The 15963-nt window shown below is 48.7% G+C and overlaps 1 protein-coding gene across 1 annotated transcript in view; it reads left to right on the forward strand.

Annotated features, from left to right (window-relative positions):
• Nucleotides 1–10971, forward strand: part of SLC36A1 (solute carrier family 36 member 1) — a 154999-nt gene extending 144028 nt beyond the window's left edge. The window contains exon 11 of the mRNA XM_053907047.1: nucleotides 10928–10971. Coding sequence (XP_053763022.1) covers nucleotides 10928–10956 — 29 coding nt within the window. The 3' untranslated portion in view covers nucleotides 10957–10971. The remainder of the gene's footprint in view (nucleotides 1–10927) is intronic.
• Nucleotides 10972–15963: the final 4992 nt, after the last annotated feature.

Below are 15963 nucleotides of genomic sequence, written 5' to 3' on the forward strand. Positions count from 1 at the left end.
GGGAGGGAACCCCCGGAACAGAGGCCAAGGGGCCTAGACAGGCAGCAGGGAGAGAGGCCAGGGTCTCCTGGGAGTGGGGATTGCTGGCCACTCTGGGTTCCTCAGCACCCCAGGCCCCTCTCACAGGCCAGGCCTTAGGCCCGCCTGAGGCTCAAGATGCAGAGAAGTTTGCTCAGGGAAAAGAGACTAATAACCCAGTGGTTTTCTAACTTCAGATTTGTAGGAATAATCTGGCCTGAGTGGAGTGGGTGTTAAAAATGCACATTCCAGGGGGCATCTGGGTGGCTCAGTTGGGTAATCAGTTAAGCGGTTAAGCCAACTTGAGCTCAGGTCATGATCCCACAGTTTGTGAGTTCAAGCCCCACATTGGGCTCTGTGCTGATGGTGCAGAGCCTGCTTGTATTCTCTCTCCCTCTCTCTCAGCCTCCCTCTCTCTTTCTCTCTCTCTCAAAAATAAATAAGTAAACTTAAAAAAAAAAAAAAAAAAAGCACATCCCAGCCCCCATCCCCCATTACGGAGGGGCCCAGGATTCTGCTTCTTAAATGAGCCTCCAGGAGGGTGCACAGCCAGGTTTAAGAGCCACTGATTCAGTCCACTACATAGGTGATAGATGAGGAAGCTGAGGTCAGGAGACAGAAGGGATTGCCTACACTTACCAGCACCAAGGCTGTCCTCACAGGAGCCACTGCTCCTTCTGGAAATAGGCAGGGCTCAGATGCAAATCAAAAGGGACAAGGGAATGCAGAGGGGTGAAAGGCTGGAACAGTGAATCTCAAAGAAAAGTTAGAAAGATGGGCAATGTTTGCCCTTCTGGCCCCACCACTGTCCTTTGTGTCCCCTCCCCCACAGAGGCTGCCAACTGGCCTAACTCAGAGGTGCACAGATCCCCAGCCCCTTCCGCTTTGCTCTGGAAATACATTCACGCTGCCTCCATATCCAGTTCCCCAGTGGTTTTCCTTTTCTGGTCACTGTGTATAAGAGGGAGCACCGCCTTGGAGTAAAACATCCCAGGGTCAACTCAGTCGCTGCCATGCTGTGTGGAGTTAGGCAAGTTCCTTACCCTCTCTGACTCCCAAGTTACTCATTTGTACAATGGTGGGCTCGACTAGCTTTCCTCAAAATGTAATTCATGGATCAGCTCCACAGAAGCCCCCAGAAACTTTGCTGAAATGCAGATCCTCGCACTTCCAACCAGATAAAATGAGCAAACGAATTTGGAGACATCTTATTTAAATTTTGCACTTACATAAGTAATACATGGTAATTTTCCTTGTGAAATAATAAAACATTACATGGAAGGTTAAAGCCCTCTTTGTTACTACCACAAATACCTACTGCAAAGGTGACCAGTATAATCATCTAGGTGTGTGACCTTTGTAGATATTTATATCCATACATAGATATTCCAGAAGGAAATATATAGCATTTGGGGCCTTTTATTTGTCTGGGGAAAGAGAGTGGTTGTGAAAATCGCATCTTGTGTATCATTCCACGCCTTACTCAGCAGTTTGTCGTGGGGTCTTTTCGTGGAGTTCACACAGATCCACCCACGCTTGGAGCTCTCCAGGTCATTTTGGGGCTCACTCCAGTTTGAGAACCACTGAGCTAGATAAACACTGACATCATACCTTATGAGTCTGATTGTAACGTAGAGAAGGGGCAGAGTTAGCAGGATATTTCCCAGGGATGAGGGGAAGTGTAGCCTGACTGGAAAGTCTTGCAGCTGGACTCCACTGCTCAGGTAGGGCCCCCCACTTTCCCTTCCCTTCCTCCTAGGTCCCCTCCACTTCCCTTCCAGGGCCTGTACCTTTGGGCCACGCCCCCCTTCCCTTGCCAGCCCCCGGTCACCCTGATGTCATCTGTGCAGGCAGGGACTGACTCAGGCTCTTCTACCCCCCAGAAGGCAGCTCCCTGTGGCTCGTGATGAAGCCAGACTGGTTTGACCTGGTAAGGTAGGTCGTGCTTTCCCAGTACCTCCGCTCTGGGGAACTTCAAGCACACACCATGTGGCTCTGTGGGGAATTCAGGAGCTGTCTGGGTCTAGAGTAGTGGCAATCTCTTCACTGTCCTCAAGGCTCTGCCATAGCTGTGGGACCTTGAGCAAGCCCCTGTCCTCAGAGCTTCCCCCTCCCCAACTGTAAAATAATCAGTAATCTCTATGCCTGACAAGCACATCTTTCAAGCAAAGCTATGCGAGTTTTGTTGAATGAATACAAGTTGAAAAGTCCTTTCCAACTCCCAAGGACTATGAATTTAGGGCCGCCATTATGAATAAAATTCTTACCGCGTGCGTAGCTCTAGACTGGGAACGGAAATGGAACCCTGGAAAAGAATTGATGCAAACATCTTAGCTAGGAGTCCAGTCATCCAGTCAATCAATATTTGCCTAGAGTCTAGCATAGGACAGGAATGGAAGAACCAGGTGAAAGCAGTCAAGAAAGGTCAAGAAGGGCAGTACCTGGGTGGCTTAGTTGGTTAAGCATCCAACTCTTGGTTTCGGCTCATGATCTCATGGTTCATGAGTTTGAGCCCCATGTCAGGTTCCGCGCTCGCCGCGCAGAGCCTGCTTGGGATCCTCTCTCTCCCTCTCTCTCTGCCTCTCCCCTGATCGTGCTCTCTCTCTCTCTCTCTCAAAATAAATAAATAAACTTTAAAAAAAAGAAGAAAGGACAAGGGGTCCACTCACAAGCATGGGGGTCAGGAGAGAGGCAAGTGGAGATTGTGGTCACACAGAGTATGGATCCTGCAGAAAGGTCAGAGGAGAAAAGCATTCAGTGGGAAGATGAAGTCTACGGAGAGTGGAAGCAACAGATACAATACGGAGAGTGTAACAGACTCTGAATAAATGTTTGCTAAACTGAATAGACAGATTGTTACAGAGACCAACTCATGATAAATAGATACATGGAAATAGATGAGTTTATTAAATAGATGAGAGAAATAAGCAGATGAAAGTAAGTTAGCAAAGCATGGATGGACGGACACAGAGATGGATGGGTAGATGGATGGATGGATGGATGGATGAGTGGTTGGATGATGGATGAATGGATGGGCAAGAAGAGAGGTAGATAATCTCGGTCCAGGATTATTGGATTTTGGATCACATGTCTATGTTTAGATTTGGGCCCCTCTGGTTATTGACTCCTACTGGCCATGTAACCAATGAGGGGGTTGTACTAAAAACAGAGATCATCAGTCCAGTGTGCCACCTTCCCCAGGAAATTATGAGAACTGCCTGAAAGATGAGCTGAGACAAAGCCTTGCCTAAAACCGCATGCAGGGGCGCCTGGGTGGCTCAGCCAGTTAAGCGTCCTATTTCGGCTCAGGTCATAATCTTGCGGTCCGGGAGTTCGAGCCCCGCGTCGGGCTCTGTGCTGCCAGCTCGGAGCCTGGAGCCTGCTTCGGGTCCTGTGTCTCCCTCTCTCTCTGTTCCTCCCTGTGCAGGCAAGGGCTGCCTTCAGCATAGGGAATAGAGCCAACGATACTGTAACATTGTCCGACAGTGGCAGATGGTAGCTATACCAGCGGTAAGCCTGGAATAATGCGTAGAGAAGTTGAATCACTATGTTGTACCCCTTGGAACTAATGTGAGATTGTGTGTCAGCCATACGCAGATTTTAAAAATTAAAAAAAAAAAAAAAAAGTGTGACTGATAGAGGAATCGATGTAGGACCCGGAATTTATATGACACACTGTAGATCCTACTCCTCTGAGTGGCAGTTGAGTAAACCGAGGGCCTGGTGTGTCGGGGCAGCCTGAGGCCTATGTCTGGGCCATACGCTTCTGCCGCGCCATCCAAAGTATGCCATCCTCCCTGACACAGCCCCTCTACTGTGATGCTCAGCTCGGCTTCCCTCTTCAGAATCACCCTGATAATCCAGCCTCCAGGGCAGCGTCCAGAGCCCAGCAAGAGCAGAATCACCTGGATGCCTACTGACAAGCGTGGCTTGTGGGTCCCCTCCCCTGTCCCCTGAATCAGAGGACTTTGAGGTGCCCAGGTTGAGGAGAGCCGGCTGGGCGCCTTGCACACAGCGACTGGTCAATAAATAACCTCTTCATTTTGCAGCTGCTTTGCTCGTCCAGATTCATTGGTTCGAGTGTGGTGGGGTTGAGGCTTGAACACCGCTCTCCCGCTGCCTATTCCGGGGCCCCTACCAGTGCCTCCCTCCCCACCCCCCGCCCCCACCACCCGAGGCAAGGAAATGGCCCAAATGGCCTCTTGATGGCCCTCGGCTCTAAGATTTCAGACCCCTCAACAACTGCCTGACCCAGGCTGCGGATTTCAAGCTAAGCCCACTGGCTTTCTCCAGGCTGCTGCTGGGATCCTTGAAAACCCAGGGATAAGGGAGGCCTAAGGGAGATAAGTGGTTCTTGTTCCTCCTCCCATCTGGCTGCCACCCAGATGAAGGCCACTCTGATGCTTCTAGTAAAGTCCCAGGCATGGAGCCATGGGGCCTTGCAGGAGAAGTACTTGTAGAAACACCAAGGTTGTTTCCCACAGTTGTTCTTGGCCCTAGCTGTTCATTGCAATCACCCGGGGGTGGGGGTGGGGGGGCGCAGCTTTACAAAATATTGCTCCCTGGGCCCACCCCAGAGACTCTGAATTCATTGGGATGAGGTGCAAGCCTGGGCATCGGACTCTTCAGACTCCCTAGGTGGTGCCAGTGTGGAGCCAGGATTAGGAAGCAGGGCTCAGAGGCATCCCCTCTCCAGGGATTTGCTGTGCTTTCCAGCTGGAGTGCTAAGCATTGAATCTGCATTTTCCAGATGGGGAAAAGGAGACTCAGGAACCTTGGGCAACATGTCCCAGAGCACATAGTGGGCTCCTTAAAAGGTGGGGAAACCAACCCCATCTACCTGGTGCAGAAGGGGAATTTAATGCACGGGTACGAGCCCAGAGACTAAGAAGGCAGGGGTGACTGTCAGACCTCCCCCAGAGAGAAGAACCAGGAAAGAGGGGACAGGCCACTCAGGCTGTCTCCCCCTCCCCCCGGAAGGACGCCCCTCCTCTCAAAATCCAGATTGCTTACGGGGGTGGGGTTGGCTGAACTTGGGTCCCTTGCAGGGCGGGGATGAGGGGAGGCTGACCCTGTGCTTGTCTGACCCTGAGAGTGAGCGCATCCTTAAATTTTGCACCTTAGGTGCCTTAGACCTTTGGTGCCCGTCACCCTAGCACTAGGCCAGGCCTGTACTTAGAGGGCACTCGGAGTGACTGCCCACTGAGACCACATCAAATAGGTACTGGATGCCTCCCCAAAGGACATCTGGATACTGTTAGTGAGAGGAGGGACATAGACGCTGGGGAGGTGAAAATACCTGTGCTCGTGCCCAGGCTTTGGAGCAGAGCAGTCAAAAACATGACTCTGGAGTTGGCGGATGCTGGATTTAAATCCAGGGCCTCCCCTTAATATTTACCCGATTTCCGTCAAATCGGCTTGCTCTCAGAGTTTCGATGTGGCTATCTGCAAAATGATGCTAGCAATGGTACCATTGGGTGACCTCCGTCTCCTGCCTCTTCATGTCCTTACCCCTGTACCAACAATGTTCTCAATTTTTCCAGTGAGGTCACCTAACTGCAAGGGAGAGTGGTCTTGGGTCCCTGGTGGTCTGGGGATAGAGTCTGAAACCACTCACAGCAAGTACTACCTTCTCTGAGACGCACATCAGCCACGCCACCGGCAGGTCCACTGGGGGCCTGTACCCCAGGAAGCCAGGGTCTGTGTCCACAAAAGAGACGCACGCAGGAATGTTCATGGCGATGTCACTCAGAAGATCCAAAAACTGGACACAAGCCAAATGTCCGTTGGTCGCAAAATAGGTAAACGGAGCAGTACGCACGACCGTGGAAAACAGGGAACCGGTGTGCGCAAATGACATAGATGAATCTCAGACCGTATGTGGAGGGAAGGAAGCCAGAGCCCAAACAGCACAGGCTCTGTAACATGCGGAGCTCAGGAACAGGCAAAACTAATTCTCTGAGCTATACTATAAAAATCAGTGAGCTTCGTTGTATGTAATGCCAACTAAAAAAAAAAATTTTTTTTTAATTTAGGGGCACCTGGGTGGCTCAGTCGGTTGAGCGTCCGACTTTGGCTCAGGTCATGATCTCACGGTCCGTGGGTTCGAGCCCCGCGTCCGGCTCTGTGCTGACCTCTTGGAGCCTGGAGCCTGCTTTGGATTCTGTGGCTCCTTCTCTCTCTGCCCCTCCCCTGCTCGCACTCTGTCTCTCTTTCCCTCAAAATAAATAAACATTCAAAAAATTTTTTTGTAATTTAAAAAAAGGAAAACTATGTGATTTTTGCAATCTACCCAAATATGTTTGTACTTACTTTAACAGCGATTTCCCCTGAAACATCTCCTGGAACATAGGCCTTGTGTTTTGGGTGTATTTCAGTCGCTCCTTCCCAGGGCCCACCTGCCCTTGCAGGCACACTCCCAAGTTAAGAAGCTCTCCTCCACCACCCCCCCGCCCCACCCCCACTCCAATTTGCATCATCTCCATAAACCTCCAGAGCCAAGAGTCACAAAGTAGCGGCTGTGAGCCACAGTCAGCCCTCCTCACGTTCTATTTGACTCACGCTTTGTTTTTTTAATTCTTAATTTCAAAAAAAAAACAAAAACAAAACAAAAAACCCCAGCTTTACTTCCTTGCCAACTTCTAAAAATTGGGAATTTTTACAGAAAAAGGCAGGCTTGTCTTGAAATTCCGGATGATTTAAAAAGGGGGGGCTTGTTGGCAGCAAAGCGCTGGAGCTCAGATGCTGCGGGTTATGGATGGGACACGAGTGCATTGACCCCAGCCCCACCAGGCCTGCCTCGCTCATTCTTGTGGCTTCCCTGGCCTCTGCTAGCGTTTCCATGTGTGTGCTTGCTCTCTCACCTCTGTCTCAAACCTCCGCTGCTCCCCCATCCAAGTCCTTCCCTGGCTTCCATGTCCCTCCTTCAGGAAGCTTCCCAGATAGGCCACCCAACGCCGTGCTCTCCCTTCTAGTTGAGGGGCCGGTAAACTACAGCCCGGGGGCCAGTCCCCCACCACCTGCTTTTGCACCGCCTATCACCTGAGAATGGTGCCACATTTTTAAATGATTGAAAACATCAAATCCAGTGTAATACTTTGTAACGCGTGAAGTTGAACTCTCTGTGTCCATACATAGTTTTATTGGAAACCAAGCACGATTGTTCATTACGTATTGCCTGTGACTGCTTTCATGGCACACTGGCAGAGGTAAGTAGTTGCAACAGAGACAGTGTGGCCCAAAAAGCGTAAAATACTTGCCATCTGGCTTTTTACAGAAAAGGTGTGCCGACCTCTGCTGCGGCTCTAGCCTTCCATGGGATTGTTGCTCTATGACCTTAACACACTTTGCTGTGCGGATAATGAGATAATTTGCTGTCTTATATTCTTTAATGAGGTTGTGTCATATGCCTCCTTTGTACCACTCCCTCCATGGTCTTAACTGTGGTGGAGCAGATTGTTCTCTGCCTTAGGGCTTGGGAGAGCCAGAACAGCCTGAACCCCTGAAGTGGATTTGGAAAGAGTCTGAGGACGATGTCCAACCTAAAATGCCAAAGGAGACACACACTTGAATACCTACTTCCTCTTTCATTGTCGCTGTTTACAGGAACCCTGGAACTCCAAGTCGCTAGCCCTGGAAGGAACTTCAGAGCGCCTTCCATATATCCATCCATCCACCCATCCATCCATCCATCCATCCACCCATCCATCCATCCATCCATCCACCCATCCATCCATCCATCCACCCATCCATCCATCCACCCATCCATCCATCCATCCATCCATCCATCCATCCATCCATCAAGTTGTTCATTCATTCATTCACTCACCCAACACTATCAGTTACTCCTGTATGTCCGGTATTGTGCTGGCTTAGACTGTAGGTAAAACTTGGTTTCTGCCTCCAAGGAACACAGAGCTTCGTGAGTGAGACAAGTCCAAGGCCAAGTCAGTCATATTTCTGCATGAAAATCCTTCAAGGGAGATGTGAGCACACAGCCAAAAGAGATGCTAACTCTAACTCCTTAACTCTGCAATTGAAGAACATGAGCTTAACCAGAGAAGGCAAGAAGCTTGCCCAATGTCTCACTGCAAGTTAGTGACAGACCTGGAATGAGAGTCCTTTCCCCATGTCCGCTTGTTGGCACCTGACTTCTTCACTTCTTCTTTCGCTCACTCAGGCAACAAATGTTGCGCAGTCCCTCCCAGATGCCAAGCGCCACGCTGGGTGCTGGGCATGCAGTAGCGAGCAAGACAGACACACTTCCTGCCCACCAGCACTTCCATAGGGGGCTGGAGACAGAAAACAAGCACATCAGCAAATAGATCAGTCGGATGATTGTCTCGAGCTGTGCGCTCTGAAGAGAATAAAGCAGAGGCAGGGCTAGAGTAGCTCGGGGCTGCTCCGGTACCATGGCCAGGGAAGGCTGCTCTGGCCAGATGACCTGGGAGGGGCCCTGGGGCCACCAGGAGCCAGCCGCACAGACAAGACAGGTGCCAGTGCCGGCAGAAGGAGCAGCACCAGCCGGGCCTTGTCTTGTGCGACCTGCAGGATCCAACCCCTTACTCTGCTTTGAACAAAGAACCGAAAACTGGAAGATGTCTTGAGGTGATTGATCTTTTTGGGGTTTGGCTCCAGTTTTTTGCTTGTTTGGGGTCCGACTGCTTGTACCAGATGGAAGCCGCACAGAAGTTGCTGCTCAATCACCACTTTGTCCCCAGGGCCCAATGGGGGGTGTTGAGGTGGAAAGTCAGTGGGTTTGTGTCTAAGTGCTCCTCCACTGATGGTAAGTGAGGCTCTGTAGGGTGCCAGTTGGTTACCAAAAAGTAACAAAGCCTCCTTCTCCCCTCCCATAATTGCCCCACTTAGTTCATTAAAGGATTATCCCTGAGACTGGGTGGGTGGGGGGGCAACCTGGGAGTTCTGGCAGCAGCACAACCTCTCTGAGGCCTGGGGGCCCCCAACAGGGGCAGCAAACAACTGGGTTGGGATCAGGGAGTCCTGGGTCTAATCCTAGCTCTGCCCCTGAGTGACTGTGTGACCTTGGGCGGGTATCCTCCCCTTTCTGGGCCTCAGTTCTCTCATCTACGCAATGAATAAGGTTGGGGTGAGAAGAGTGGCTTCAAACTATGCTTCAAGAAGTCCTAGAGTCCCAAAGAAGGGTTCCTAGGGGTCGCCTTGCAGGGAGAAGCAGAAGATAGGACACATAGAAGTGGGACCCCCCCACCCCACTCTTTTCAACCGGAACAACCCTAGTGTAATCTGTTTCTCATGCTGGGTTTCTTCATAAGGAGGTGATATATGCAGTGGTAATGAAAGCAAACATTGGGGTTCCTGGGTGGCCCAGTTGGGTGAGTGTCTGACTCTTGATTTTGGCTCAGGTCATGATCCCGGGGCCATGAGATCGAGCCCCTCATCAGGCTCCATGCTGAGTGTGGAACCTCCTTAAGACTCTTCCTCTCTTTCTCTCTCCCTCTGTCCCTCCCTCCCCCCACCCACCATCATGCACGCTCTCTCTCTCTGAAAAAAAAAAATACTAAAAAATTAAAAAATGTTTAAAAAGAAAGCAAACATTGACCCCTCACACCTTGTCGGCTGCATGTTGTGCAAAAAATGTGTGCAAAGTGCTTAGCGCAGTAATCCTGCATAGCATTTGTATCACGAGGATGCACATTTCCAGGAAACTGAGGCCGTTCAATATCCTAGGGTCCAGGAGCTCAGCTAGGATGCAAACACTTGGAATCAGGCCCCTTTCAACTGCCCCTTGATCAAGAGTACAGACGTTTTGTATAAGGCTGATAGGCTTTTGAGGGTTCTGCCAGTTACTAACGCTGTGGCCTTGAGTACCTGGAAGGTTCCTGAAGGAGATGATACACGTGAGATGCTTAACATCATACTTGGCTTATGGGGAAGGCTCAGGAATCATTAGCTGTTATTATGATTATTAGTATTTTAATTTCATGTGAAGACTGATTCTATTCCTAAAATGTGCTTGGAAAGGTCTGGAGTAAATGATCCCTAAAGCTCTTCCAGTCCTGGCAGTCTCCTTCTCAGAGGGGGGGATGATGACGTGGGTGGGCAGTGTCCCGCTGCCCCGAGGGGTGGGGGCGGGGGAGAAGGTGCTGGCCAGTAAAGAAGCTTTCACTGGTTTTTACAAAATGAGAAAAACAAAGGATGAGCCAGTGAGATTTTCATAAAGTTCACTTTGTTTTATGGAAAGGACTATCTTTGAATCAGAGGTGAAGGCCCATCTAACAACAAAAATATCTGGTGATTTTTTTTAAGGAATTCTTTTTAAGTTTATGTATTTATTTTGAGAGAGAGAGAGACTGGGGGAGGCACAGGGTGAGAGGGAGACAGAGAATCCCAAGCAGGTTCCATGCTGTCAGTGCAGAGCCCAATGTGGGGCTCGAACTCACGAACCGTGAGATCATGACCTGAGCTGAAGTTGGACACTTAACCCGCTGAGCCACTTGGGTGCCCATGTCTGGTGCTTTTTGAGCACTCACTGTGTCGCCTTCCACAGAGGCTCTTGCTTAGTACTCCCAAGATCCCCCATGTCGTTGAGGAAACGGAGGTTTAGCAAAGTCACTAATTTGCCCGAGGTCCCACAGCCGAAAAGCAGCAGAGTGGACACTCACACTGAAGCCCTAGAAACAGCACAGCTCTGTTCTCTTCCCTAATATGCTGTCCATCCTGGAGCCTGCTTTCATGTTGAACAGCTGTCCTGAGATACAATTTATATGCCATCAGATTCACCTGGTTAGGAGGGTGCAAGTCAAAGGCTCTCAGTTATTTATCAAGTCATGCAACGACCACCACCATCTAATGTTTGCACATTTTCATCACCCCAAAAGGAAATCTCATCTCCAGCCCCTGCCAACCACTAATCTACTTTCTGTCTCTGTAGATTTGCCTACAAATGGACGCTGCGAATAAATGGAATCATACTGTAGGTGTTCTTTTGTTCCTGGCTTATTTCACTGAGCACGTTTTTGATGCACCCCTGTGGCTCATCCACGTGGTACCATGTATCATTACTTCATTTCCTTCTATGGCATAATAAAACTCCTTTGCGTGGGTATAGTCCGCTTTGTTCATCCACTCATCAGTTGATGGACAGCGGGACTTTCTCTACTTTTTAGCTGTTAGGAGCAATGCTGCCATGAACATTTGTGTATGAGGTTTTTTTGTGTGTGTTTTTTTTTGCGGGGGTTGGGGGGGTTGTTAATGGTTTCTTTTCGTGGACAGGTGTTTTCATTTCTCTTGCGTAGATATGTAAGAATAGAATGGCTAGGTCATATGGTAATGCTATCCTTAGCATTTTTAAGAGCTGCCACACTGTTTCTCAAAGCAGCCATTTTCACTCCCGCCAGCAGGATATAAGGGTCAATTCCTCTACGTCCGTGTCAACACCTGTTAATACCAGCCTTCTTGGTCATTGCCATGCTAGTACATGTCAGATGGGATCTCACTGCGGTTTGGATTTGCATTTCCCCAGTGACTAAAGACATTGAGCATCTTTTCATACTCTTATTGACCTGTGGTGTATCTTCTCTGGAGATATGTCTCTTCAAATCCTTTGCCCATTTTTTAGTTAGGTTTTTTTTTATCATGATGTCGTTGAGCTGTAAGAGTTCTTTATTCTGGATACAAGTCCCTCATCAGATATACAATTTGCGAATATTTTCCCCATCCTGTGGCTTGTCTTTATCTCTTCTCAACTGTGTCATTTACAACACAAAAGTTTTCATTTTGATGATGCTCATTTTATCCATTTTTTTCCTTTTATTGCTTATGCTTTAGGGGTCATACCTAGGAATTCATTGCAATCGCAAAGATTTACCACTATATTTTCTAAGAGCTTATGGCTCCTTAATTTAGGTCAACGGTTCATATTGAACTACGGTTTGTGTTTATGAGATATAGGCATCCAAATTCATTCTTTTATATTTGCAAATCCAATTGTCCGGCACCATGTGTTGAAAAGTCTATTCTTTCCACATAGAATTGTCTTGATATCCCTGTCTGAATCAATTGACGATAGATGTAAGGGTTTATTTCTCAACCCTCGATTTTCTTCCAATGACCCAGATGCCTGTTCTTAGCCAATACCACACTGCCTTGATTACTATAGCTTTGTAGTAAGTTTTAAAGTTGGGAAGTGTGAGTCCTTTACCTTTGCTCTCCTTTTTTAAGATTGTTTTCTGGGCTCCTTGCATTTCTATATGAATTTTAGAATTAGCTTATCAAACCCTGCCCAAAAAAAAAATAGTCCCCACCTTTAAAAGTGTTCTTTCTTGGGGCGCCTAGGTGGCTTAGTTGGTTAAGCGTCCGACTTCGGCTCAGGTCACGATCTCGCGGTCTGTGGGTTCGAGCCCCGTGTCAGGCTCTGTGCTGACAGCTCAGAGCCTGGAGCCTGTTTCAGATTCTGTGTCTCCCTCCCTCTCTGCCTCTCCCCCGTTCATGCTCTGTCTCTCTCTGTCTCAAAAATAAATAAACGTTAAAAAACATAAATAAATAAATAAAAGTGTTCTTTCTCTTATGAAATACGGTGATAGGAGATAGTAATTTTTTTTTTGTAATTTCAGGGACCCCTGGGTGGCTCAGTTGGTTGGGCATCTGAATCTTGGTTTTGGCTCAGGTCATGATCTCAACGGTTTGTGAGTTCAAGCCCAGCATCGGGCTCTGTGCTGGTGGTGTGGAGCCTGCTTGTGATTATCTACTCCCCCCACCCCCGCCGCCGCCCCGCACTCTTCTCCTCCCCTGCTTGTGCTCTTTCTCTCAAAATAAAATAAACTTAAAAAAATGTTTAAAAAAATTTAGTGACCCTATTATTTGCAAAAACAAGCAAACAAATAGAGAAAACAATCCTGTGTTAGGTCCTCAAAATTGTGGGGGAATTTTACCAATCTGTGGAATCCAAAAGTGACTTAGAAAGTCCTAGAGTATGGATCAGAGTTTGAAGTAGGGCAGAGTGTGTACTGATGAGGAGGAGGAGGAAGAAGAAGGAAAACAGAGATGACATCCAGCGGGGCCCAGAGGGGTCCCTGGGCCCCTGTTGTAACATAGATCTGGCAGTGTCCTAAGGACAAGAGGTGGGATATGGAAGGCCCTGTTCGCATAAAAGTCCCACGAGACCCCTGGGGAAAAAGTCACTGTCAGCAAAGGGAACCAGAAGTTGGCCCTAAGACCAGCACCACTTGTCCAGGTGAGGGAACGCAGTGATATGGCATACCGCCTGATGTCTGAAGTTCAGGCATGGCTAACACAGACTGCGTGCTGCCTCTGAACTACACACTTTATACGCAGCATCTCATTTAACGCTGGCCACAATCCTGGAGTTCACATTGTAGTTGCTCGTTTAATTGCCTGACACAGCCCTGTCCAGAGACCATGTGAAGCACATATGTGATTTTAAGTTTCCAGGGGCCACATTTAGAAAGGAGAAAGAGGGGAGCCTGGGTGGCTCAGTCCGCTGAGCGTCCGACTTCGGCTCAGGTCATGATCTCACAGTCTGTGGGTTCGAGCCCCGCATCTGGCTCCGTGCTGACAGCCCAGAGCCTGGAGCCTGTTTCGGATTCTGTGTCTCCCTCTCTCTCTGACCCTCCCCCGTTCATGCTCTGTCTCTGTCTCAAAAATAAACGTTAATAAAAAAATAATTAAAAAAAAAAAGAAAGGAGAAAGAAATAGATGAAATTCCTTTTGGTCATTATTTTTATTGAACTCTATGTATATCCAAAATGGTTATTTCCAACAGGTCATCAATATTGAAACATTTATTAGAAGAATCTTTTTCATTCCTACTTCTTACTAACACTCTGAAATCCAATGTGTTTTTATACATGTCCAGGGCATCATGACTTAGATGCGAAATATTTGATCTGTATTTAGTTTTCACAAAATTTACAGTTGAAAAGCGGCTTCACATTCCCGTTATTTCAAGCATACTTAAAAGAGAACCGGGTATCTGCTTTTATTTATTTATTTTTAATTTTTTTAATGTTTATTTATTTTTGAAGGAGAGACACAGCATGAGCAGGGGAGGGGCAGAGACAGAGGGAGACACAGAATCCAAAGCAGGCTCCGGGCTCTGAGCTGTCGGCACAGAACCCGATGTGGGGCTTGAACTCACAAGCTGCGAGATCACGACCTGAGCCGAAGTCGGACGCTCAACCCACTGAGCCACCCTGGTGCTCTCAAGTATCTGTTTTTAAATTTAAATTAATAAAAATTAAATAAAATTGAAATTTTTCCTTGGTCACAGCAGCCAGATTTCAAATGCTCCATAGCCGAGTGTTAGTGGCTCTGCCATTGAACCCACAGGCTAGCAGTGTTGTGGATCATGAAGGCAGTGACAAAGTCAGCTTGTGGAACACCGGGTCCCTTGCATTGTGTGGGCACACAGTAGGCATTCTTGAACATTTATCAAATAATACATAAGTGGATGGATCAGTAAGCAAATTGAGCTAGTGAGCAAATGCAATAATGAGTAAAAACCAAGCAAACTAGGCCAAATGCCCTGCCACAAGTAAGTGGCAAGGAGGGAATTCACAGCCAGGTCTGACTCATTCCAAAATCTATTGGCTGCAAGAAACATATGCGGACATAGGAAAGGAAAGCGGAAGCCTAGGCCATTGAGCCAAGGATCATCAGGGTGTCCTTAGTGCCCTGCCAACCTGCCATAGGCCCCCTGTCATCCACCCACCCTCCCCAACCTGCTGTGCCGCCTTTGTCCCGGCCAAGCTCTAGGGATGCTCCGGGAGCCCAGAGGATGAGAGGCTGGCAGGGGCAGGTGACGCCATGAACATGGTGACAGCCGGCTGCACCACACACAAGGGCAGAGCTCTGGGCACAGGAAATGCGCACCAGCTGCATAGACAGAGCCCTCGTTTGTCCTGAAATCTACAAGACTGACCTCATCTCTGGTCACAAGTCCTGGTGCTGAGCCAAAACTGGAATGAGAAGCCCAGGGAGACTTTAGTTTCAGTCACAGGACTTCAGAGCTGGAAAGACTTGGAGACATCAGCTCATGCAAACATTTATTCTGTAGGCCCGGGAAAGGCAGAGTCCCATGCACTGTTACCCAGTGGTCTCTTTAAAAGGAAAGGCCAGCGGCGCCTGGGTGGCTCAGTCGGTTGAGCGTCCAGCTTCTGCTCGGGTCATGATCTCACAGTTCGTGGGTTCGAGCCCCACATCAGGCTCGGTGCTGACAGCTCGGAGCCTGGAGCCTGCTTTGGATTCAGTGTCTCCCTCTCTCCCTACCCCTCACCCACTCACACTGTGTGTGTCTCTCTCTCTCTCAAAATTGTAAATAAACGTTAAAAAAAAAAAAAAAAGGAAAGGCCACATCTTACTTTTGCTGTTGCTATGGTACCATTACTTCCTTTCTCTCTAATGATACCATTTCTGGGTTCTCTTCCAGCCCCTGGCAGTCCTTCTGCTCCCCTCATGTTTCTGCACCCCACTGTTCTTCAGGGAGTAGCCACAACGCCAGAAATCTTAGCCGGTTCTGCTTTGAGCTTTTGCTGATTATTTCCTCTGCCTGAAATGCCTTTCCTGCCTTGCTCTTTACTACTCCAGCCCTCACAGTCTCCGCCTGGCTACCTAGCACCTACCTTCAAGGTCAGGCTCAAATGTCATGGCTTTGATGAAGCTTCCTCTGTCCCACTGAACTAGTTACTGTATCACCTCCTGTCCTTACTCCATCAGGCTCTCCATGGCAGCTATTGGACAATGGAGAAAACCAGGTGATTTTACCTCTGTGTTCTGGGAGGGTGTCCATGGCTGAGACCCCAAGGTTGAGAGGAAGTTGTGGAAATTAAAATTGGAAAGAAAGGGTGGGGCCGGGTGGGAGAGTGGGGCAGGTTGTGAACAGCGGAGAAAGGGGGCTCTGGGGACCCTGCTGTGAATGCCTGGAGTGGAGTTCTGGACATCTGGTCCTAT

This window comes from Panthera pardus, unplaced genomic scaffold (genome assembly GCF_024362965.1).
Source record: "Panthera pardus isolate Hobbes unplaced genomic scaffold, ASM2436296v1 HiC_scaffold_2, whole genome shotgun sequence".
NCBI classification, from domain to species: domain Eukaryota; kingdom Metazoa; phylum Chordata; class Mammalia; order Carnivora; family Felidae; genus Panthera; species Panthera pardus.